This window comes from Haliotis rufescens, unplaced genomic scaffold, assembly GCF_023055435.1.
Source record: "Haliotis rufescens isolate VD_foot unplaced genomic scaffold, xgHalRufe1.0.p SCAF_4, whole genome shotgun sequence".
NCBI classification, from domain to species: domain Eukaryota; kingdom Metazoa; phylum Mollusca; class Gastropoda; order Lepetellida; family Haliotidae; genus Haliotis; species Haliotis rufescens.
In genome coordinates, this window is record NW_025964112.1 from 29,587,433 (window position 1) to 29,602,582 (window position 15,150).

At 41.8% G+C, this 15,150-nt stretch overlaps 1 protein-coding gene across 1 annotated transcript in view; it reads right to left on the bottom strand.

The window, feature by feature from the left end:
- LOC124150126 (dnaJ homolog subfamily C member 13-like) overlaps window positions 1-15,150 on the bottom strand; it is a 592,425-nt gene that overhangs the window by 499,099 nt on the left and 78,176 nt on the right. Inside the window, exon 14 of the mRNA XM_046522050.2 lies at window positions 12,648-12,820. Within this exon, the coding sequence (XP_046378006.2) occupies window positions 12,648-12,820 (173 nt within the window). The remainder of the gene's footprint in view (window positions 1-12,647; window positions 12,821-15,150) is intronic.

A 15,150-nucleotide genomic window follows, 5' to 3' on the forward strand; every position in this document is an offset into this window, starting at 1 on the left:
TTCCTCGTCAACATGCACGTTGACAAATCCATCAAATATGTGATATTATCACTAGATTTACCATTATATTTGCTGACTTTGACCATAATAAACCTGGATTAGTGACCTGCGATTACGTCACTTCCATCTCTGACGTCACTTCCAGTTCTGACATCACTTCCGGGTATGACATCACTTCCTGTCTGTCACTTCCCCTTTTTGGTAATGATGTCTCTTTAGGTTTATTTCTACCCAAAAGACATCATTTCCTGGTTAGAAGGGCTTTGTTCAGCTATTTCTGGTGCTGACGTCACTTCTGGTTTCTCTATCACTTCCGGTAATGAGTGAGTGAGTGAGTGAGTGAGTGAGTGAGTGAGTGAGTGAGTGAGTGAGTGAGTGAGTTGGGTTTAACGCTGCTTTTAACAGTATTCCAGTTATATCACGGCGTGTCAGCTTAATGTGGGAGGAAAGCCCAAAGTGATTCAGGTCTTGGACGTTTACCACTTCGGTGAAACCCACAGGCACGGGTATGGTGCTGACAAACCTAGAAACATAATCGGGGCGAACCGGGATTCGAACCCACGATCATAGGTTTCTGGCGTGCCCAAGGGGCGCAACTCTGCACAGCGAATCGCGGCGCCTTAGACGACTGGGCCACTGTGCCCCCCCTTCCGGTAATGACGTCACTTCCAGTTAATGGTGATAGATGACATTTAACCCTCTGGACTTTTTTTTCTGAAGCACATTTACCTAAGATCTGAAAAGTTAAGGTTGTGTGAGAATTGCACTCACGCGGCACTGGATCTACCTTCGGCTATAAAATTACGCAGAGATGTAGAATATTAAATGTCCTATCTGATGGTGTAAATCTAACTGCAAATATTAAATCGGTTTGAAAAAAAGACACTGCTAAGTGTTGTCCAAAAATTTATTCTGCGTTGAAAAACAGGGAATGTCTTGCTTTTTATAGTACACCGATAAAAGTACTGTACGACAATTTTTTTAATGAAGCAGTTTTACAGAAACTGTGAGTGAACAAAATACTGCCTTATATCTGAACACCATAAATATATATATCAAATGGATTTGTATGCTTATGCATAACGTAATACATTCAATAAAAAAAATAGCGTGCCATAAATGACGAAAACTGATTTTCCTCTATGACGTCAAAATGATAACTCTGAACTCCTTCTGGCTTCTGTAGCATTTAATATACACCACTCAACATGACGTTACACAGCCATGTGCGCTTCTTGACTTCGCTTGGGGGACACACAGACAGACTCGGTATGTCACATACAAAATTAGTTCACGCAACTCATGATATTGGTAGTTGCATATCTGAGGTATGTTGACAGATTCTCCTCTTCTTTGAAAATGACGAGCAAGCTCACCAATTTAAAATATGGTTATTTACAGTGACATTGATTTAAAAATACTAAAATAAAGTCCATATATTTCTTCTCTTTTCCTTTTTTTTCTTTTATTGTCACAAACATGATCAAAATAACTTTCAGTAATTGTTCAAGATTAACCAAGTCTATGTTGTTGTGATCATAAGTTGTCCACTCTTGATGGTTTCAAGGAGCTTCATGTAGGGTGCACCTTTCTTTGTCAGTCAATCTGACAACTAGTAACAGGATTGAACCCATACTACCTTTGAGATCTCACCTCTCTGTAGCATCTGTTTGATGCATTCAATATCTATCAGGAGACGCTTCTCACTGACGGGTCTTGGTGGAATGTACATTTTCATAAAGTGACTTGTTGTCAATGTAACAGTCAATTGGCACAACATTTTTCTTGGATCCATTGTGCAGGATGATGGCCTAAATAACGTACAGAATCCAGACCAACCACCATGGCCAGGGCCTCGGCAGCAAGAGTACTCCTCACTACTCTCCGTATCTTTGTAGTTTTCCATGCAAGAGGACAGCATTTTCTATCTTTTCCAATCAGAAAGATGATATATCCACCTGCACTGGATACTCCATTACTAAGATTTCCATATCAGGCATCCCTGAAAACGCCAAGTCTCAGATCACATGGCATACCCATGTTTTGGAAATGTAACTTGCAGTCTTCAGACTTCAACATTTTCACAATTTTGTTGGCTTATTGTTTCCTATTGTTGGTTCTTTGATGCTTGTGCTCAGCTCCAGGGAATCAAACATGATGTCTGGCATGGTTTGGTTAGCAATTAAACTGATCTGACCAATAATGCTTTGCATCTGTGTAATTTCCGTATCTGTCAGATGAACACTTTTCTGAGAGGCTCGTGCTGTGCTTATTGGAATCTTTGTCAGACTCTCTACATAGGACAGCTGGTCCATGATGATGGTTTCTTCCTGCTGATGCATCTCAAGTCTGATGTATCTAAACATTCCATGTGCTTGTTTGCTTATTTGAAACATCCATCACAATTCGTCAATCAGTCCCTTCTCAAACTATTCTGTTCCCGCCCATATAAAATCATCCACATGCATAAGAAACAGACCAGAAAGCTTTTCATTGTCATACCAGTAGAATAACGCAAGGTCAATTTCTGATTTTCTGCAATCCAGTTTCTTTAATTCTTCACAAACTCTAAAATACCAGGTTCTTGAAGCATCGCTCAGACCATAAACACACTTTTCTAGATTCCACAAGCAGCCGTCATCATCAAATTCTCTTGGAGGTTTCAGGAGGATTTCTCTGTCCATCTTTTTTTTTGTAGGAAAGCAGCTTTAATGTCTATTGTTTTTCACTGCCATGACACTAAGCATGCCATAGCCAAAACTGCCCTAAGTTTGTTTTACACAGTTGTTGGCAAATCACTCTGAATGTTTTGTTCTTCTTCAAACCCACGAGCTACCAGTCTTGCTTTCACTACTTTTCTGTTACCACCCATCTATCGGATATTGCTGACAGCCCTTGATCAGGTACTGATCACTGACACTTTGAATTATTTCCGGTTTTCAAGCTCAAATGCCTTGGCGCGTGTGATATACTGATCATCTTGTCGAGAGGATGCAACATTCACTTCTTCAATGTTGCTTTAGTTTCCCTTTCAAACTCCTGAACCTTTTTCAAAGTTCACTGATTTCATATCTAATTCACCTCTCTCTCAGACTTTAAACCACTAACGGTATTTTCCAGTTACTTTTCCTCCTCTACAAATAACTTCGGCTTTCCTTCACATATGATCTTCCTTGAAAAGATATTTCACCTTGTCCTTGACCTTTTGTAGATTTGTTGAGCCATCAGCTGTGTGATTTTCAACTACCTCAGGTGGGCTATTTGAGACACAGTCATCAACCACAGCATGGTTTCTTTCACAGAGCGCATTTTGCCAAGGGCTAAAGCTAGCTGTATTTATTACTTCCACATTCAGGTTTTCCGCCATGACCTTATATTCTTCATTAGCGAATTCTCCACCATTGTCAGCTGGGAACTTCTTGGGTGTGCCTAATCCGCTCCCCATCCATAATTTCAAAATTTGATCAATAACGACCTCTGGAGTTTTCTTTCTTATGACAGCAGCCAGACTAAATCTTGTGACCATGTCTATGAGATGGAGGAAGTAGACACCAGTCTTCCAAACTTTCAGATCCATTGCCACCACTTCGTTAAACTTTGTCGCAAGAGGGAGAGAAACGACTGGGCGAGCTGGGGTCTTCTTGAATTTAGACAAACATCACATTCCTGGGTTACCTCATCAACCAGTGCCTGATTAGTATCATCCTTGATCCCAGCATCCTCCAGCAGCATTAAGAGTCGTCTACTTGATGGATGCGCAAACTGTCTATGCAATTTCAAAATCTTTTTCTTTTTCTCTTGCCTTGACTGCTTACTTTGGGACCTCGAAGGTTTGATTCACGTGCATTGTAGATTGTAATATTGGGATACAGTAGTGCCCTGACGACGTACACTCCAGATTGATCTCCTTTCCAAAACTTGAAGCTCTATCATTTTCTAAATCCAGAACCACTTTCACCGCTTACATAGTTGGTTTTCCAAGTAGAAGAGGAATATCACTTTGTACCACATCAGTAGTTATTGTACAGTTGACACCTGCTATTTCACACGGAAAAGTTACTTTTGCAATAGATTTGAGAAGTCTTCCTCCCCAAACTTGTAGATAGAGTCACTTTTGTTTCTGTTCACTTGTCTTACTTTGTCATCCTCAAGTGTATATATATAACAGTTCATCCAAGCTTCACCTGTAACTGTAGAACTGCATGCACTGTCCAAGACTGCAGAGTTTAAAGATTCATTAACTAGAACTTGTAATTCCTCGCCTTTATTGCCAGTAAACAACACAAATTCTTCTTGTTTGTCTTGAAACTTTCTCTTTTTCACATTTTATTTATATGAGTTGTGGCAGTCTTTGGTAAAGTGATAAACTGACTCACAAACCTTGCATAGAAGAGGAGGTCCATCATGTCCAGACAGATTCTGTACTCGCTGGTTGTCATATGGTTCACTTCGGAACCTGCAACAATGATTATTTCTTGCCTGTGATCTGCTGGAATGATTGTTGTTTCCTCTGCCAAAGAAACCATATCCACGTCTACCCCTTTTACTTTGAGGAAAGTAAGCAGTTTTCTCTTCCTCCACATTGGTTGTGTTGGTTGCCACATATGTTGGTTCTGTCTTTTCTGAATACCACCATACCCCTCAGATGGCGGCATCGCTTGCTTGCCAAAGAATTTCTTTAAGGACATTGCTGTCTGTTTAAACAATGTTGTATGATTTTCATAGTTGACACGAGTGATAACAAATTGTCTGTCCTTGTACTCAAGACAAGCATTTTCAAGTAACTTGAAAGCAAGAACTGATTCTGGAAGGGTCATGTTAAATTTTTTTGTTTTAATGTAAAACTTTTCAAATTCAGTGACATATAATTCCATCGACTGATCTTTCAATATCTTGTACCAGTCAAACTCTGTGTAAACATCATATGCTTCTGAAAATTCATCTTTCTTGTAAATACCATCCATAAAAGTTATCAGTGTGTTGACCGCTTCCTTTTTCTTCAACATTCCAACACCCAGTTCATTGAATACCTTGTCACGTATGAAAATAACACCCTCATTCTCTGTATAATGATAAAGCTATGGCTGGCCCTGTCTGGCACACTCTGACTTATTCAACCCACCTCCTGTATGGCTTAGATTCTGTAAACAAGGGTGGCACTCTGTAATTGCCACATGCCATTTTCTTTTGTTTGTTTACTCATGCTGTCACTGTAATTCTCCAAGCTTATTTGGTCACACTATCACGGAACCACGCTCTGCTACGATGATAACTCTGAACTCCTTCTGGCTTCTATAGCATTTAATATATTATTCATTTTGTTAAAGTAATATATTCAGTTATAGTTTTAAAAAAGAATGAAACGGCTGTTCATTAACCTGTTTTTAAGAAATTACAAAGGAATACGTACATGTTGCAGTTACATTTACATTTCATCTTCTAACACTCATCTAAAAGAAAAAATTACATAGTATCCAAAACTACAAACTAAATTTCTTATGTAAACAATGTTCAAACAAACAGGAGATTATCAAAGGTTCATACATTGTGTGGCCAAAATGTACCTATGATATCATATTGAACATTGATAAGTATCTAATTATAGTGAAATTAATAAGTGTGAAAAAATGTATAAGGGTTTGCAAAATCAACATCAGAATTGAAACTGTCCACAGCAGGATACAATGATTGTGTGTACTTTCATTCAAGGACTTTCAGCTCAAAGAAATTACCAAATATGTACAACAATGTTGACGTATGACATCACTACCTGTGACCAACTTTTACAAAATGGCGTGTTCACTGTCAACAGTATGCAGGATTTTATGAGGGGACTTTCGATGATTCAGGGATTGTATATACATAAATGTGACATGTAAGTAATCAGAAACATTTTGACAATCTGTGTACCGTTATTTGTTGCTATATTTTTCATTGAAACCAAGCAAAATAGTCAGAAATTCTGATAAATACCGTTGTCGTTGTGCGTGATTATGCCTCATGCATCATGCAGGACTGAAACTTTGACAATTTTTGTTGAATGTATCAATTCATTCATGTTTCTATTTTCAATTCCCTAATTCTTCCTACGATTCTCTTCCGCTGCATATTCAAAAAATGTTGAGCTAGTGTAAGCAATGAATAGATAAATGGATAGCTCAAAATAGGAGAAAATGCTACACTGTAAAATTTGAATTTTGCTTTGTTTACATTTCAAACAAGTGCAGTTTTCCCAAGCACAGCGTTCATTTTCACACCTAATTTATTTTGCTTGATTTCATCCAGCCACTTTGTATTGGTGACAAAGACCATTTGTCATTTGATTCTAAAATGTATGAAGAATTCACGGATGTATGTATTGCAGCTGAGTTTGACATATACATGATGTTACAGGTGTCTCACAACATGAGCATGTGGAAACATGATTTTGTAAACACTATCCAATATGGTGGAAAGTTCACTTCGGCGTTCGTGTTTGCGTATTTTCCAAAACATTCTAAATGATTCTTGGGTTATCGGTGACATTTTGGAATGATCATTGGTGATTTCATAAAAGATGGATACCCGTGATCACTAATATGCTATTTTTGAAAATCATTTCTCAGAGTAAATACCTGAAATTTAGATGTTAAAACATGCTGCAAATAACGCTGTGAGTGGTGATTTAGTAATGAGTAAAAAATGGCAACATTTACGATGTACCTAATCAGAGGTCATTTTCAGTACTTTTGCTTGGCCTAAAATGCCAGTGGATGATATTACAGAACAGGAAATTTCCCACATTATTCAAAACTGTGAAATGTATTTGTGTGGGTGATGTATTTTGAATTTTACACGTAAGGTTCTGTTAACAGTGCCGATAATGCCACAGATAGATTCTACTTGGGGAAGATACGAGGGATCTTTATATCTTCTAATAAAAATGATTTCATTAATCCGTTGAGGATGGGATGGTTTCCAATAGATAATCCATCATGTTGAAGTACAGAATGACGGGCTGATCTGTAACCTTCTATCTTCAAGTGTCTGAATTTATTGTCTGGACGTAGATGAAGAAGGAAGTCCGCTATCATAGGGATTGATACAGCATAACCAATAACCCCTAGTCGTCTTTTCCACTGGACAAACTTGTCCCATCTGTTGTCATATAAGAGGGAGGATGAAGGTCACCACAATCTTGCCACAGCTTCCGAGGCAAGCTCAGAGTAAGCGGATGTTTGCATCTTCTGTGCGATAACTTCCAGGTGATCTGGTTTCTCCCTGCTCCTGAATATAGGCTATGAGAGCTGATGATAGATGAAGCTATGTTCTCCATTCCAGGATGGCGTAATATATGGCCTTCATTTCCCTGCAGCTGATATGAAGGATCTTCTCCTCTTTGCTCCACAATCCCTGTACTGTGAGATCGTCCATATGAGCTCCCCATCACAAATCTGACGCGTCTGTGAATTAATGATGTTCTGCATCAGATAAGTCAGGGGAATGCCACTCGTCACATGTTCTCTGTGATTCCACCAATGGAGGTCTTGTAGCAAATTAAAGTGTGAAGTAACTGAGACTGGAATTCTGGGCCCTTCGATCGTATAGAGTTTACCCATGTCTGTAGAGGACATAGCCTCAGCCTTCCTCTAAGGTCATATCCTGTACAGATGTCATGTTGCCTAGCAGAGACATCCACTATATCAGCGACTTGCTGGGTTGACTTGAGATTGATTGGATCATTTTTATAGTCTCGTCGAATCGATCCTCTTGTGGACATAGATATCCCTGGTCTAGCTGGAATCTGGCTCCAATATATATAATGTCTTGTACCGGAGTGAACTCTGACTTGGCTGGGTTGACTAGGAAACCTAGGTAAGTAATAAGCTGGACCAAGAATATCATGTTCTGATGTAGCTGATCTTTCCCTTGTTCTGCCGCTAAGAAGTCGTCCAGATAACCATAAACAGTTGGAGATGGGCAAACTTGATGACTGGCGCTGTAATCCTGGTGAATAGCCAAGGTGCTATTGCTATCCCGAATGGTAGGACATGGAATTCGTAGCGTCGGTCATTGATTGCGAAGCGTAGATATTTTCGAGATGATGGGTGTATTGGGACGTGAACATATGCACCTGTAAGTCTCCCTTCTTTAATGTCGACCGCAACTTCCGTATGGACTCCATATGGAATTTTGGAGGCAGCACAGATATCTCTTGTTGAGGGTCTTTAGATCTATTATCATCCTCATCTCGGTTGTGTTCTTCTTCGGGAATAAAAAGACTGCGGAGTAAAAACCTTTGGTGTTGTTGGACTCCTGTAGTTCCCGAATGGCTCGCTTCTTTAGTTGCTTTCTGATGGCCAATTCTGTAGCTGTTAACTTGGCACCAGTCAGGTGGAATCTTTGGCCAACTGTGTGTATGTTCAAATCGCAATCCATAGACGTAATCAGGTCGAAAGGGTCTATAACATCGGAGGGGGTTGTAAGGGAGTCAGAATTTTCTTTCCCCTCTGCTGCTTGATCTTCAACGGTGATTATATTCCCATTTCTTGTAGTCTGGCTGGAGAAAAGAGTCCTATGAAGATTGTGGCTTGTCATACCTCCGCCTTGGTTGGAACGAATCCTTCCAGGAGGTGACAAACTTCTTAGGCGCAGATGAGTTATGGTCCCAGGGTCACTTGTGAGAATGTGATGACTCATGAGCCCTCCTTGATAGATGATGCTGAAAACGTAATGTTCATGTCAGGATTGCGCACTAATTTGTGAAATCCTCATCCAAGTGTTTGAACTCAAATCTTGTCTAACTTTCGTTTCATAGGTGGAAGAGGTAGATCCGTCACTGGGTCTACGACCTTGTTTGCATAGCTGGGCCAAGGTAACGTATGATGAATATGCTGAGATGGACTTGGCGCATGACATCCCCTGTATTCCGACATCTGGGGTGGTGAATCCTCTGTCACATGTGGCCGAAGTGAAAGCATAAGGTGGTAAAGCTCTTCAATAAGTTCGACAAAAGTGTAACCTTCGCTGTAATCACGTTGGAGTGAAATGTCTATCTCCTCCAAACCCTCGGATTCCAGTTCTAAAAAGCCATGGCTAGTCGGCTGGATGGCTGGCTAATCCTGTGGAGTCCGTGCAGCTGGCTTGCGTCCTGTTGGACAGTCAAACGGTAAGCAGTGGTTGGTAGGCTGGGGTTTTTTCACAGCTGGCTGGCCGGATGGCCTGTCCCTGGATACCGTATGGCTACCGTACAGTATTATTCTCTGGTCTAGTGCTGGCTGGCCAGCTAGCTGGCTTGCAGATATGTAATAGAGGTAGAAGTTTTGTAAGAATTTTATCTACCTTGAGCATATTTCGGCTTATTGTTTGCGTCAGCTCCCCTGTGCTCAACTATGGTGTTTTGATGGTCTCATTTGCATACTTATGTCATTGGGGTATGACATACATTTTTATGTCATAAGCTTATGGCAAGGATAAATGCTTTAATTAAATGATGAATTTCCATTATGATTGGATGACAGCAAAAAACATGCCTCTGAGCCTTCCTCCTTTCATACACTCTGTCGACAATGTTGCATTGCAGCCCGGGTCTTCCTTGGGTGCATTCCACCAGCACCCAGTAGGTTGTATTTTACTGGGATTGTAACTTAGAATGACATATGTTTTTGAAAGAGACAGGACCTGGGATGTTCATTGAATTTCCAAGCCCTTCTGATCCGAGGTCAGACACCTTGTCCACATGACGAAAGAGGTTAACCCCGTGAACAAGCTGACAAGGTAAGGATGTCATCTGTGGGATGACTCCATGCTCTGCTACATACTCCACCGTCAACAGAAGGCATGTTCCAGGCCGCAGAGTTGTGCTGAGACTTATTTTGCTTAAATTCAAAATGAATGTGCTCAGCCCCACGTCGAGCGCCAACATAGCGGCCATACAATTCTAATGATGGGATTCAAACCACAGACCTTCTGATCCGAGGTCGGACGCCTTGTCCACATGGCCAAAGAGGTTAACCCCACTAGCAAGTTGACAAGGTAAGCATGTCATCTGTGGGATGACTCCAGGCCCTGCTACACAAGGTTGTGACTACAGTTGATTGTTTTATGGTGCAAAGGGCACTCTTGTCAGTGTTGGCACTAATTACTACCATAAATGTTAGAAAGCAATAGCTGTGGGTTAATATGAGTTTTTTTAACATAAGTGTCAAATGTCTGTCATCAGACAGGTACTTTCCAATGATATCAATTATTAATCATCTAGATTTCAAAACATTACTTTCCTTTCTTCACTTAGAATACCATCACTTTCACCCATGACAAATCACTGCATATCCCTTCTGGAGGATTTGGTGAATGAAGATATTGTCGGGACGACAACTCAAGTTAAACATTATACAGTTTGGTTACACTGTGTGAATAAATAAGAGACACTTTAAAAAATGTAGGGGGTCCTGAGATCCCGGAGTGTTCAAACTATAGGGTCCTGAGATCCTTGGGCTATGCTCCTTTAGTATTTAAATCTTGAGAAATCTTAAGATTTGGACATTAGGGCAATGACAAGGACCCCTTGACTTTCATGCCTAATTTCAATCATTGAATATCAAACAATATGTGGCTGGTTATTGAACTTGATTTGTGTTTCATGAGATACTGTCCATCGCAATATTTGGTCAAAATCTGTTGATGTACGTTGAACAAGATCAGGAAGACCTTCAACTACCACCATTAAGCAAGATGTTGACAAAATACATGATTTGGTTATGCATGATCGACGACTCGCCACACGTCACATTGCCGATACAATCGGCATCTCATGAGAGTCGAGAACATTCCGAGAAATCAACTGGGCATGAGTGTTAATATGCTGGGTTCCCAGGCTTCTGACTCCTGATCAGAAATGATCCGGGTTCATCACCTCTCATGAGAATTTACACCCTTTTGCAGCAGTCCCAGCAGATATTGTTCTAACCATTGATCAGTCATGGATTCACCACTGTCAGCCAGAGACTAAACTAAACAACAGTGAAAGCAGTGGTAACATCCAACATCTCTTATTCTGAAGGAGGAATAACCTGTTCCATCAGCTGGCAAGGTGATGGTTTTGGTTTTCTGAAATTCCAAAGGAATCCTAGTCGTAGATTACCTCCTTCAAGGTCACATCATTAATGGCTAGTATTATGCTAATCTGCTTTGGCAGCTGCACAAGAATATCTAGGCTAAAAACCTCAGGGAAAACTCACTAAAGAAGTGTTGTTCCACCACGACAAAGTACCTGTGCACAAGTCTGTTGTCACCATGGCTGCAATGCATGGTTGTGGATGTGAAAACATTGAACATCCTTCGTATTCACTAGATTTGGTGCTGTCAGATTTCCACCTCTTCCCAAACTTGAAGGACGAACTGTCTGCCAGCCATTATCCAAATGATGATAATATGCATCCATGTAGTCAATCATTTTTAGGCTCAAAACTCTTCAGCCACCCCTAATACATTCGGGGTCAATCATAATTTTTATGTAGTGAAATCTTTAGCAACCAAGTAGGAAAGGTGTGCTTGCTTGAAATGTTATTCTTCTGTAATGTGGTCTGCTTGAGAGGACAGCATCAGTCAGGAACTTATCTGGGTTGATTTTATTTGTGGAGATTCTCAGGAAAGTGGGAGTCGAAAACAAGAATGCATTCATCTGGCTCTCAGACAAGTTTTAGTTTTTACAAATTCTAACTAATGGTTAGAGCATGAGGACCTACTGTTTAATCATTGAAATGGTGAGCAAAAGTCAATGGCACGGAGCGCCAATGACTCCAACTAACTATTTCAACAATTAAACATCATGTGCTCTAACCTGTATAACCTGTCCATTCAAAGAACCCAAGCACCTAAATTGTGTTTCGATATCGATATCCATATCTTAAAAAATATTAAAAAACTCTATGATTAACTGTGCCCTTGCATGACGCACATGAAATATGTTCCCTGTGCCTTTCGCACATGCACCTTACACTTTGACGACTCGGGTAATGAAATGCATGTCCCCTGGGAAATTACAAACATACACAAACATATAGGGTATAGTTCGTGGAGCTTGAGAATTTGCCTGTGCTCTTACATGGATGAAGGACGAGTGTCAGTACTTTATCAGAATACAAATATACTGCAACCAAGCCCTTTGTTCTTGTGACAATTTGTTTTCATCTCGATGAAGTAGTGGCATTCATCCTATATCTATTACTTACTCCTATACACCAGCTATGATCAATCTTCTCACAACAATACTTCAGCTCGAAAAACTAGTTTCACAACAGTGATGACATCTATTTAAATATCATGTTTGTATTGATAATGTTTTGCTATGTATGAAATGATGGAGAGCAAACATTGGGATAATCAAGTACTATCCTATCTGACACCAGGCTGTGATTGTCCACTGTCATGTTGTTCTAACCTTGTCAGAAAATGGCTAAAAAGTGACCAAGTAATTGGATTGGTCTCGCATGAAGGAAAACAACTGCTTCCCATTGTTCGGCTGATTACCCTTCTTACTTTCTGTTTAAACTTCTGGAACCAGACAAATCAGCAACACACTGCATGTTTGTTCTACGTACCATTAGAAGTTCAATAAAAAATGTATCCTATTACTGTTTCATTAGTTGATGTTACTCTATACTTACCCTTGTAGTGCTGTGAAGGCCACAAAGCCTGCTTTTGATGCAACGAGTCTGCGCAGTGCATGAAACTGAGCCTCCAAAGTGAGGGATGAGATATTAGACTGTTCTCCTTCCCTTTCCAGCAGCTTGGAAAGTGTCACATTGATTAGCTTCTCCTTGTTTTGAGCAAACAGGCCCTGTCAAACAAACATGTAATGTTGTCAGGGGTTATCTGGCACACTCTGATGGTCACAGATTCATCACAGCTTTTAAAGGTAAGTCATAAAGGTAAGCAATAAAGGTAAGCCATAAAGGTAAGCCATAAAGGTAAGCCATAAAAGTTTATGCTTAAGTCACCATCCAATTTAGGAATGTAAGTAAGTGAAAAGTTTTCTAATCTTACAATATCTTCAACTTAGATACCATGCATAGAAACTATGATGCAGACATGGGACAGTACAGAAAAGCCAAAACTAGTAAAATCCTAGATATTTTTTATATTTGTATACTTATCCTGCATTACTCCTTAATGCATATCACTGCTTGTTCTTGACAGAGAAAAGAGCTGTGAGAAGGTCTTTACTTGAAGAAGTTGTTCCAACTAGCTGAGAGGCCAACCCTATCACGCAGCTCCCACGTGACCAAAGGCAGTGACGTCACGGATCCTCACATTACTCTGGAGTCCGGACATCGGAAGGCATAGTGGGGAGGTAGATCTGCGGTGGGTGGGTCCCTTTAGACGCAGTAATGCAGGATAAGTATACAAACATAAAAAAGATTTTACTAGATCTTTTACTTATCCTGCATTACTCCTTAATGCATCTTTATCGGATGGAACCGGAGGCGGGCATACCTTCAGATGTGGACTTTCATCTTTTATTTCCAGATTATGTTCCCTAGCCAATCCTCGGCTGTGTGGTCGGCATCAGGTGACACCCTCCATGTATGGGAAACTCTGTTTCCCTCAGCCCGTCTTGGGCTGTATGGTCGGCCTGGATGAACATTACATGGAAGGGTATGCGTCAGGTTAGGTATGCATTGTGTCCTGGTACTGCGCAGCCTGACAATAACTCTGGGTTAGGTCGAGACTGGAGTACCGGGCCGTATGCAAGTGGGGCATGAACCTTCTAGCCCAGGGCTTACGCCAGGGGAGGTCGAAAGGCCGGCTCTGGACTTGGAGGTGAGGTCAGTGACGTGTAGTAGAGGAGCCTGTTGGGCACTACTAACGGACCAAGTTGTGCGTTCCTAGCACATCCTCCAATACAACATCTCGCATATGGTGACTGGCGACGAATGTTTTTGATCGCCAGGACACCTCTCCATGATGGCAAGAAGAGCTCAGTTGCTGTGTAGCGCCATGGTGGAGGCGATCGCCCGGGTCTCATGTGGGTTGGTTGAGCCTGGGGGGCCAATCCTGCGGCCTCATAGGCCTGGAGAATGAAGGCTCATAGCCAGAGGGCGATCGTGTTGCGCCTACCTTCCGCTTGCGAGGTCGCAGCTCCATACCGGAGTGAAGAGGCGTCGTCGTTGTCTATGGCGTTCCTTGGATCGTTGGATATAGCTACGGAGCGTTCTAACCGGATATAGACGTAGCTCTAGTTCATCTTCCGCGCCCACAATCGAAGATAGGGGGGGGATGAGGAACGATCTATCTGGTTGTCATAGGAATTGATTCTTGGCGAAGCAGTCCCAGCACAGTCCAAGATGCATGGCTCCATATGCTCCATGTGCTCCATGCTCAAAGCGGACGCGCGTGACATCCAAAGCCTGTAGCTCACTGACACGGGCTGCTGTGGCGTGCGCCAGTAGGAAGACCATTTTCTCATCAGATTGTAGGATGACGTCGCTTCGAGTGGCTCGAAGGGCGCATCTCTCAGCAAGGTGTGAATGACATTCAAGCCCCAAGCTGGTGTACGAGATTTCGCCTTTTGGTCTTCCAGCCTGAATGAGCGGAGCAGAGCCTGTAGTTCTGGGATTTACATCATGCGCCGATCTTCCGGAACTGCCAGGACAGAGTTGAGCGCCACAAGGTAGGGGATGATGGTACTGCCATTGAGCTTACACTTGTGACGCAGATGGAGCATGAACTCTGCCAGGAATTGAGGCAATACAGATATGGGGTCTAGGTGCTTGCCCCTGCAAAAGCTCTCAAAGGATTGCCACTTGTCATCATAGAAGCTCCTGGTGGTTGGGCGATGTGCCATCGTGATAGCCCTGGCCGCTCTGGCCCAGTAGCCTTTGGCGTTCAGTGCTCTCTGTTAATGGACCAGACGTGAAAACATAACCTGTCTGGTCCTGGGTGTGGCTGTCTGCTGTGAGGCTGGATGAGCAGATTTGGCCAATCTGGGTGTGGCAGTGGGTTGACGTCGGACAGCTCTCTGAGGTTGAGGAACCAAGCCCTCGCTGGCCACCAGGGCGCGACCAAAGTCAGATCGAGGTTCCGGACGACTGGACGACTTTTTGAAGGAGTACAGGTGGCGGAAAAGTGTACGCTTTTAGTCCTTCCCAGGGGACACTGAAAGCATCA